Below are 11,228 nucleotides of genomic sequence, written 5' to 3'. Positions count from 1 at the left end.
GTCACAAGCTCTCAGCCTAGCCTACTTTACAGGGTTGTTGTGAAGATAAAACGGAGGAGAGGAGAAGGATGTGAGCCACTTTGGGTCCCCCTTGGGAAGGAAGGCAGGATAGAAATAAAGTAAATTTCTCCTTTGTTACCACGAAGGCAGATTAACATCCTGCTATTATGCGTGTAAAGGGTGGAGGGAGGGGAAGCGTGCTTTTACCACTTCGATAGATTGTGGGAAAATATTGCCAGTTTGGAGAGCCAGTTTGGTGTAGTGGTTAAGTGTGCGGACTCTAACCTGGGAGAACCGGGTTTGATTCCCCACTCCTCCACTTGCACCTGGCTGGATGACCTTGGGCAAGCCGTAGTTTTTGTCAGAGCTGTTCTTGAAGAAAAGAGCAGTTTCTGTCAAGAGCTCTCTCAGCCCCACCTCCCTCACAGGGTGTCTGTTGTGGGGAGGGGAAGAGAAAGGAGTTTGTAAGCCGCTCTGAGACTCCTTTGGGTCCAATCTCTTCTTCTTCTTCTACCCCCTCCCCCAATCTGTTCACAATATTAACAAAGATTTGCTGCTATATACTGTTAGATACCTTCTAAATTGCCAAGTAGGATAGATGAAGAGTTGAGACTGAAAAATTGGGGGTGGGGGAGAGAAAAATTAGAAGTGGGGATAGACGAATGGGAAGGATGGGGTTTGAGGAGGGAGGGACCTTAGAGGGGTATAAAGTTAAATGTGTGTAACAGAGCAAAACGAAGGAGGAGAAGAGTGTGGGAAAGTGTGGAAAAGAGGGAAATGTAGCAAAAGACAATGGCAGGGGGTTTTTTGGGGTGGAGGGGGTTGCTACCACACTCTAATAGGACTGCCCCTGTTTGGTGCCAGTTTAGTGTAGTGGTTAAGAGTGGTGGACTCTAATCTGGACAACCGGGTTTAATTCCCCACTCCCTCACACATGCAGCCAGGTGGGTGTTCTTGGGTCAGTCACAGTTCTCTCAGAGCTGTTCTCTCATGGGCAGTTCTTGAGAGTGTTCTCTCAGCCCCACCTACCTCAAAGGGTGTCTGTTTTGAGGAGAGAAAGGGAAGGAGAGTGTAAGCCATTCTGAGACTCTGAATGAAGGGCCAGGTCTACCAATACATTGGAAAGGCATGGGTGGACCTGTTCTCCGGAGGCCAGGTCTACCAATATAGTGGAAGGGGGTGGGTGAAAGTTGACTTGATTCTATTTTCTCTTATAATGTTTAAATTATTGTTATCATTTTTTAAAAATGAGCCAGTTTGGTGTCGTGGTTAAGTGCTCCGACTCTAATCTGGGAGAGCCGGGTTTGATTCCCCACTCCTCCACTTGCACCTGGCTGGATGACCTTGGGCAAGCCGTTTCTGATAAGAGCTTCTTGAAAAAAAGAGCAGTTTCTGTCAAGAGCTCTCTCAGCCCCACCTACCTCACAGGGTGTCTGTGGTGGGGAGGGGAAGGGAACGGAGTTTGTAAGCCGCTCTGAAACACCTTTCGGTAGTGAAGGGTGGGGTATAAATCCAATCTCCTCCTCCTCCTCCTCCTCCTCCTCCTCCTTCTTCTTCTGGTTATGGAAGTGATCTAAAAAACTAATTTATGCGACAGACAAATGTAGACTCACTTACAGCTTTAATGCTACTAGCTTTACTCACGAGGTAGAATTTCCGCTCACAACACTGTGGAGCTTAGAGGGAACATTGGTCACCCCAGCTCCATCTCTACCTCAGCGCCACCATGACTCTTACAGAAAGTCCAGGAGAACCTTTCTCTTGGCCCTCTCTTTCCTTCTGACTCTTACAGGCAGCCCTCCTAGGCCACATCCGTGTCTTCTTCCAGCCACCATCCTGAGCAGGCCTTCACTGTTAAGGAGGATCCAGTTGCCATTTCCTGGAGCGGACACATTCAGGACAGTAGCCAGAGCTACGCCTGGCGGCCCCTTCCCTGCAAGGTCTTCCCAGGCCAACTGCTGGGGAGGCCGGGCCACCCACCACCCTCAGGGCTGGACTTATTTGCCTGTCTCCTTGGACCCTGTTCTAGGATGGCTAGATCCACCCCTGGCCATTGGCAGGGGGTGGAGTGGGGATTTATCAGCTGCGAGGGGAGGTCTAGCCCGGTGTGTACATGACTGTGCTGCCAGTGAGGCAGGACCCTCTTGTGCTGGGCGGCAGCTGGGGGCAGAGGATGCCCCTCCCTTGGTGGGGGCCTGGCACCCCTGTCCTGTTCCTATACCCCAAGACACCCACTTAAACATTGCGTGTGTCAGAGGAGCACCACTACAGACTAGGGTTGCAGGCCTCCAGGTGGGGCCTGGGGACCTCCCGCTTTTGCAACTGATCTCCAGCTGACAGAGATTAGCTCCCCTGGAGAAAATGGCTGCTTTGAAGGGTGGACTCCATGGCATTGGACCCTGCTGAGGCCCCTCCCCTCCCCAAACCCCACCCTCTCCTGGATCCACCCCTAAAGTCTCCAGGCATTTCCTGGAACTCATGTCCCCTTTCTCTTCCCTGCTCATCCACTCTTTGGGACCGCCTTCCCTGGTATGTCCCCCAAAGAGCGTTACGCTCTAGTGATCAAAATCTGCTGGTGGTCCCTGGCCCAAAGAGCTTCCGGCGGTCCTCAACCAGAGCCAGGACTTTTTTGGCCCTGGCTACAGCCTATTGGAACACTCTTCTGGGAGAAATCAGGGCCCTGTGGGATTAGTTCCAGTTCTGCAGGGCCTGCAAAACAGAGTTGTTCCGCTGGGTTTACGGCTGAAGGCAACAACGGGTCCCTTTCTGATGGGTTTTATCTACGATTAAAAAAATGTATTCAATAAGCTGCCATTGAATGCATAATGTGTTATGAAAACATCTAATTGAAATGCTATGCTAAGCTTCGTCCTGGGCTAGGATCCAAATACATCCAATCACATTGCTAGCCCAGGAAGCACCTAACCAATCACTATCAACAAGCTCCCTGAGCGGGAATGTCCGTGATTGGTCCTTATGCATACAACCTTATTGGTTGGTAAATGTACAGTAGGCGTGGCTACATTAGCCGGGAGAGTTTAAAAGCAGGACAGCTGCAATGTAAAAGCTGTTCTGGCTATCAGATGTTGATCCGTGTTGGAGTTGTGTTCAAGTTGTTGATTAGAGCTGAATCTTTGCTGAATCACTCTCCAACTACCTTGTTAAGCGAGTGACTTAACACCCACATACCTGCGGGCTCAGAGCGATTTACAGTTACTCTTGAGACAGTTGGACTAACAATATTTGTGGGGATAGGGAAGACAAACATACAGCATTAATTACACACACATTGCAGCTAGCCGGGCTTCATCTGCGGGCTGGGTCAGATTCAGCCCTAGTCTTCCCTCTGGCATGCTAGTTTCCCTTAACCTGCACTGAATCTTTGAATGTGGACATTTATTCAGTCATGTAGGCCTGCTATTCAGGGGTGGACTGGGAAGTTCAAATGACCCAGAAGCAAGCTGGGATGAGCAGCCCACGGATACATGGCAAGCTCCCCTCAGCTCAGACCTAGCCAGCAGCAGTGGCCCGGTTAGGAAGTCTCCCTGTAAGTTAAGTGGCAAGTCCACCCTGGATGCTGCTGCAGTCAAAGTGGTCCAGCCCAGGCCAGGATTACCATTTCAGGGAGACCAAGGTCTAAAAGACAGGAAGGAGTCGAGAGAGAGTTCTGAAAGCAGCAAGACAGTACATCGTGAATTTGTTTGAAGGCAGCAGTTCTGTCAAATGTAATAAAAATGCATTGTTCCCAGGAAACTGGTTCCCTGTGCCATTTCATAAGAGGTACGATCCAGCAAAGGGCAGTGACCACTCCCTGCCAAATGGTAAAATTGATAACACAGGGGGAAACTGCACCTGTCAATCCCTTGACTAACAATCTATACTCAGTCTGGACCTGTCAGCTAAAAGGTAGAAGCAATCTGCAGCTGGCAATAGTGAAAGGGAAAAAGAAACAGTCTCTGGAATAGAAAACAAACACAATCATAAGGGAGGCGGCAAGCTACAGTTCTAATATGATATCACGGTGAGGACACTATTTGTTTTTCTGGCATGGGGAGATGCAAAAGTTCCCATATAGTTAAAGGGGTGGTGGTGGGGGGAGAGTTCTGTGCTCAAGTTTTAAATAAGATTATTCCCCCCACACCCCAGTCCATGCTAGCAGAAATTAGAAATCGGAGGCCAATCCAGAAAGAGATACTTCTACTGTGCAAGCTCCACTGAAAAGAACAGGCTTTGTGCAAGAGCATTATTTTGTTCAGGTTTCATTCATTTAAGTGAGGATTTTACAGGAAAACTTTGGTCTGGCCAGTCTAAAGGTCCCCCATCCAAGAAACTGCATAGTAAAACAACCAAATAATTGTGTGCATCCAAGGACACAGAAATAGGCTTTGGGTGCGGTCAGACGGCATGCTGGGAAGGGTTTAAATTGCTCCGGTCCCGATGCTTTTTTTTTTTAACCTGGAGAATCACGATCACACTCACTTCCTTGTTCCGGATCACTGTGCAGCCACATCGCTCCCCACGGTCCACACGTGGGAGTGTGCGTCGGTGTTTTTTTCTCTCTTTCTCTCAGTTTGGGCATGCGCACAGGCGGCCATCTGTAGAATTAAAAATTTCACGCGTGTGCAGAACAGTGGTTTCCACTTCAACCCAACTGCTATAATGCTTTCATTTAAACTTTAAAGGAACACTTCCCTTTAAACTTTTACCTCGAAACTGGCCTCCGTGAGATCCCGAACTCGTCTAACCAACAAAACTAGGCACTGTTTAAACATTGTTTTTAATAACACAGGAGTGGCGCTCTGCCTGTGCGCATACCACCAATGCTAAAATAAAATGGCAGGCGAAGAGTGGAAGCCTCAGGCTTCCGAGTGGAAGTGGCTCGACACCGCAGGAGCGATCAGACGTCAGAAAAGTGCGGCTAGAACTGGAGAATCGGGAAAACACCACTTGGGGACCTAGTAACAAAATACTCCATTTTAAAGGGGGGTTGAGCCGGAAAGCGACAGCTGGGGACGGTGCTCAGATGTTGGGTGTGTGAACGTGGATATAAAATCCATTACCGGCGGGAAACGAGCAGGTCCTGCCGTAGAGGGCGCACAACGGCAGGACCCTCCAATGGAGGCGCCAAAAGTGGTGAGCAACCCCCCCCTCCCTATTTTTCGTGACTGTGTCCTTAATGAACCCGATCCTTGGGACTCATGTGCGAGTAAAGGCACTTATTGACTCTGGGTGCAGGAGAGACTTGATCAGCCCGTCGGTGGTGGCAGGGCTGGAAGCAGGGGTGAAGCGACTGAAGGACCCGTTAATATTCACTCAGATGGATGGGTCCCCCATGAAAGATCTGTGCTTATACGAGACAATGCCACTGAAGATGGGAGCGGCGGAACACTGGGAACATCGGTCTTTCGTAGTCACTCCAACAGCGAGGTTCTCCCTGGTACTTGGGGCTCCCTGGCTATATGGGCATGACCCTTACATTCTCTGGGAGGAGGGGAAGGTGGATTTTATGTTACCCAAATGTAAAACTCACAGATGGGATCCCGGGTGGGGAGTGAATCCCACGACTGACTCCCCATTTGCCTTGCTCACCTGGGAAGAAGTATCATTGATTCCACGAGAATATAGGGACTTGGCCCCAGTCTTTGGGGAAGAGGAGGTGGATGAACTACCCCCCATAGACATTCTGACTGCAGCATAGAGTTGGTTCCGGGGGCTAAACTACCTAAGGGGAAGATTTATGCCGAGAAAGATGAACTGAGAAAGTTCATCGACAAGAATTGGGCGAGGGGTTTTATTAGACCAGCCTCGTCCCCCTTTGCGGCTCTGGTTCTGTTCCGCAAGAAAAAGGATGGTGGGCTGAGACTCTGCACGGATTACCGGGGTTTAAATGCAGTGTCCGCCACGAATGCTTACCCAATGCCCCTGATTAAAGACTTGCTGGCAGAGGCGGCAAAGGGGAATTTTTTTTTCAAAACTTGATTTGCGGGATGCTTATTTTCAAGTGCGCATAATGGAAGGCGATGAAGCGAAAACTGCCTTCAACACTCCCTTGGGGCAGTTTGAGTACCTGGTGATGCCCTTTGGGCTTCAAGGGGCCCCGGGGGTCTTCATGAACTTAATCAACGAAGTCCTTCACAAACATTTGTTTAAGGGGGTGCTTGTTTATCTAGATGACATCCTTATTTACTCCCCCGACCTCCCCCTCCCATGTGAAAATGGTGAGAGAGGTCCTACGTATGTTGCACAAGCACAAACTGTTAGCAAAACTTTCCAAGTGCGAGTTCCACAAGACACCCATTGACTTTTTAGGCTACCGCATCTCAGCAGCTGGCCTCGAAATGGACCCAGGGAAGGTGCGGGATGTATTAGGGTGGGAGGCCCCACAGACTCAGAGGCAATTACAATCCTTCTTAGGATTCGCCAATTTTTACCACGCATTTTTGCCAAACTTTGCGCAAATTAGCCTCCCCCTCACTGACTTATTGAAAACGAAAGGGAAGGGGCCGGAGGCCACCAAACTCAGCGCGCAGCTCCCCTGGTCGACTGAATGGCAGGAAGCGTTCATGTGCTTAAAAGCATTATTCATGTCAGAACCTGTCTTAGCCCACCCTGATGAGACAAAAAAGTTCATTGTGCAGACTGATGCATTGGATGTAGCAATGGGGGGGGGGCGATCCTGCAGGAAGGGGAGGATGGGCTGCTTCACCCCCTGGCTTATGTCTCTAAAAAATTCACTGACTCTGAAAGACATTGGTCCGTGTGGGAGAAGGAAGCGGGGGCTATAAAATTGGCTCTCTCGACCTGGAGGCATTGGCTGGAGGGGGCGAGGATGCCATTTGAAGTCTGGACTGATCACAAAAATCTTGAAATGTTAAAAACGCCCCAGAGCCTAAACGCCAAACAATTGAGGTGGGCTGACTTTTTCTCCAAGTTCCAATTCACACTCCACCATTTTCCCGGGTCGGCTAACTCGCTGGCAGATGGTCTGTCACGCCTCCCTCAACATGCCAGTCAACGCGATGTCATCTTAGACTTGGTGTTCACCCCTGCCCAATTGTGAGGTGCGGTCACCACTCGCAGCCAAGCGGCAAAAATCCCTGCCTCCCCTCCACCTCCCCACCCGTCTCCTCCCAAAATGGCTTGGGAAAAGCAATTTAAAGCAGCTTTTTTGGATGTGGACAAAGAGGTGCTGGAGGGGGTGGGAGATTGTCAACAAGGAACAGATGGTTGTTGGTACAAAGACTGTAGGCTATATGTACCAGTCTCCCTAAGGGGGGATGTTATGAAGTCAGTGCATGGCTCAAAAATGGCTGGGCACTTGGGGTTTGTTAAATCCCTACAGTTGCTGCAAAGACAATTCTGGTGGCCTCGCATGCGCAAAGATCTTTCAGCGTTTGTGCACACCTGTCAAATTTGCGCGATGAGGAAACCGCGGGGGGGGGGGAGGCCCTGGGACTGTTGCACCCACTCCCCACACCTAACCGACCGTGGGAGTTCATCTCCATGGATTTTATAACGGACTTACCACCCAGCAAAACTAAGACAGTGATTTGGGTGGTGGTGGACTTATTCTCCAAACAGGCACACTTCATTCCTTTTGTTTCACTGCCAACGGCTAAATCCTTGGCCAAAGCATTCCTGAATCATGTTGTACGGCTACACATGCTACCCAGCAAGGTGGTCTCTGAAAGGGGGACCCAATTCTTTTCCAAATTCTGGACCGAATTGATGAACCTTATGGGGGTTGAAAAGGGTCTAAGTAGCGCTTATCACTCAGAGACTGATGGACAAACAGAGCGGGTGAACCAGACCCTGGAGCAATATCTTAGGTGCTTCACGAACTATCAACAAGATGATTGGTGTGACTTATTGCCTCTTGCCGAATACTGCTACAATAACACTTGCCATGCATCCATTGGAATGTCCCCATTTAAGGCACTATATGGTTATGATAGTCCTCCTATGCCTTTCCTGGATAGGGGGAAAGAATTGGGACACAGAGATGTCAGCTCATGGTGTAAACAGTTGCAAGAGGCCTGGCCTCTACTGTGCAAGATGTTAGATGCTGCTAAGGCAGCTTACAAGAAGCAGGCCGACAGAGGAAGGATGGAGGGTTGGGCTCTACGGCCTGGGGATATGGTGTATGTGTCTACTAAAAACATCAAGTTGTTGCGCCCTAGTAGGAAGTTGGGGTGGAAATTCATAGGGCCTTTTAAAGTCAGAAAAATTATCAATGATGTTGCTGTGGATGTTGAATTGCGAAGGGGTTGTGACTACAAGCGTAGACAGCTTCAAGAGGGGACTGGATAAACATTTGGACCAGAGGTCCATCAGCGGCTATTAGCTAGAAGGTACAGATGGAACACTCTGTCTGGAGCAGTGATGCTCTGTATTCTTGGTGCATTGGGGGGAGGGCAACAGTGGGAGGGCTTTTGGAGTTCAAGCCCTGCTGGTGGACCTCCTGAGGGCACCTGGGTTTTGGACAGTGTTTCACACAGAGTGTTGCACTGGATGGGCCATTGGCCTGATCCAACAAGGCTTCTCTGATGTTCTTTTGATGGAGTTTTCCTTGGATGTGGGGTTAGGTTTGGAGAATGGTGTCAGCAAGCTGCCAAAAGTTCAATCTTGCCTATATGTTTCTCTATGTTGCATCTTCCCCCCCACTGTAGATGCGCTCAGCTTGTCATGCGCACATCTCCCCAGTAACTCTACATTCCTTTCAGTATACGCCAGCCATACTTTGATGTAACGTTATCTAGCCAAGGCCACAGGTGGAAGAGCAAGAGAGCTTTGCTTTGTCTTTAAATAGTAGAGACTGTGAGAATAATATGCTTATTTATAATAAGGTAGCCGTTGCTTTCCCAAGGTTTAGGCGTGCAAGAAACCCTTTAGCCGTGCGCGGGAACCATGTTTATTGGCTATTATGATTATGAACTTGCTTTAACCTTTCCAGCTCTCCGAGCTATCGTTATTCTGAACAGTGGCTCTGTTCAAGTGCTTCATGGCTTCAATAAAGTAAAACCTTCTTGCAAGTGTGTACTACGTTGTTAGCTGTGAGGACCTGACATACTGTTCAGAATCCCATTCTTCCTTATCTCAGCGCATCTATCGAGCTCGATATGAGCGATGGAGAGGGGAATACTATCCCTGATGGGACTGAACCAGACAAGGAGGAGACCCCCCCGGAAACCTCAGCGTCGGTGCCGGTGACAACAACGCCACCGGTGTACATGCCCGTGGGGGGGGCTATCCCAAAGAAGAGCACGGCTACACTGTTCCTGACTCCGAAGGACTTGGCATATCCGCCGAGGCATGAGGGCCGAACTAGCTGGAACCAGGTCGATGCGGAGGCTGTGCGGGAATCGTACTCACATTTGGGAGAGAGCCTGAGGGACAGCCTGCATGACAGGGCCGGGGATGGCAGCCCCGGGAGCCCAAGCCGAGCTGTTCCTACCCTCGTGGGTGACCAACCGGTCAAAGACCAGAAGCGGCCGGGTGTCCCCAGAGGAGGGGATATTGGAACAACTCGAGACGACTGACCAGAACATCCAGCATCTGCAACAGACCCTAGACAAGGTGTTGGAAGCCCTACCGGAGCTACTTATGCGAACCTTCGAAGAAATGTGGGAGCGCAGACAACCAGAAGATGGAGCGGGAGGAGGCCAACAACCTTCTGATTGGAGGGGCCAAGCTCAGCCGAGATTACCTGCTCAACCGGGAGTTCCAGCGCAGCCGGGTCCACAACTCCCTGCTCTGGGACCACCAGATGTGCCCGCCCCGGCGCTGAGACCGCAGGTAACCCTTCGCCCAAAAGATCTGACTGAGGCGACATTCGACGGGAACCCTGATGAACTGCCCTACTTTGTGGTGCTAGTACAAAAGTTTCTTGACAGATCGGGGCACCTGTTTCCGGATGACAACAGCCGAATCGACGTGGTCGCGGCTCACCTGCGAGGGGCGGCGGCGACTTGGTATGTAGGACTGCACAACACCTGTGGCCCCGAACTCTGAGATATGTATGCATTTATGTGGGTGTTGCGGACTCAATTCGAAGACCTGAATGCTGGTCCTAGGGACTGAGCGTACCTACGTACTCTGAAGCAGGGACGGAAGACAGTGCGGGAGTACTCGGCCAAGTTTAAACTCCGTGGATCAAAGCTGCCGAACTGGCCAGACAATGTACTGGCTGAAATGTACCGTGTTGGGCTGAACCAGGAGATCTGAGAGACAGTCTTACGGTCAGTAGACCCCATCTCCCTGGGGGCCTGGATACAAGAGGCAGAGAGTGCGGAGAATCGCTTGCAAACATTGCGCTTGGACCTAGACGCAGCTGGCGGCAGAACTCCCCAACAGACCCCGAAGGCTAAACCCTCTCGACCACCCGATGCTACACGAGAGCTGAGGATGTGCCAAGGTTTGTACCTCAAATGCGGGGAAAAGGGCCACTTTGCTGCAGACTGTGGCCAGAAGCCTCAAAGGGAGAAACCAGAAGCAAGCAAGTTCCGGGCTAGCCCCGGGAAGAAGGCGCTGGGAAAACCAAAGTTCGCCAAGGCTCTGCAGGCGTCACCAGAGGAAGATGAAGGCGACTCCAGTGAGATGGATCAGGAGCCGGCGGGAAACGAGCAGGTCCTGCCGTAGAGGGCGCACAACGGCAGGACCCTCCAATGGAGGCGCCAAAAGTGGTGAGCAACCCCCCCCTCCCTATTTTTCGTGACTGTGTCCTTAATGAACCCGATCCTTGGGACTCATGTGCGAGTAAAGGCACTTATTGACTCTGGGTGCAGGAGAGACTTGATCAGCCCGTCGGTGGTGGCAGGGCTGGAAGCAGGGGTGAAGCGACTGAAGGACCCGTTAATATTCACTCAGATGGATGGGTCCCCCATGAAAGACCCGTGCTTATATGAGACGATGCCACTGAGGATGGGAGCGGGGGAACACTGGGAACATCGGTCTTTCGTAGTCACTCCAACAGTGAGGTTCTCCCTGGTACTTGGGGCTCCCTGGCTATATGGGCATGACCCTTACATCCTCTGGGAGGAGGGGAAGGAGGACTTTATGTCACCCAAATGTAAAACTCACAGATGGGATCCCGGGTGGGGAGTGAATCCCGCGACTGACTCCCCATTTGCCTTACTCACCCGGGAAGAAGTGTCATCGCTTCCGCGAGAATATAGGGACTTGGCCCCAGTCTTTGGGGAAGAGGAGGCGGATGAACTACCCCCCCATAG

The 11,228-nt window shown here is 50.9% G+C and overlaps 1 protein-coding gene across 1 annotated transcript in view; it reads left to right on the top strand.

Moving 5' to 3' along the window:
• LOC107116111 (protein FAM13A-like) overlaps window positions 1-9,539 on the top strand; it is a 69,845-nt gene extending 60,306 nt beyond the window's left edge. Inside the window, exon 6 of the mRNA XM_015417980.1 lies at window positions 9,101-9,539. Coding sequence (XP_015273466.1) covers window positions 9,101-9,539 — 439 coding nt within the window. The remainder of the gene's footprint in view (window positions 1-9,100) is intronic.
• The last annotated feature ends 1,689 nt before the right edge of the window (window positions 9,540-11,228 follow it).

The sequence above is a fragment of the Gekko japonicus genome, unplaced genomic scaffold, assembly GCF_001447785.1.
Source record: "Gekko japonicus isolate JY-2015 unplaced genomic scaffold, Gekko_japonicus_V1.1 scaffold1018, whole genome shotgun sequence".
NCBI lineage: Eukaryota > Metazoa > Chordata > Lepidosauria > Squamata > Gekkonidae > Gekko > Gekko japonicus.
This window is presented reverse-complemented; position numbering and strand designations above follow the sequence as displayed.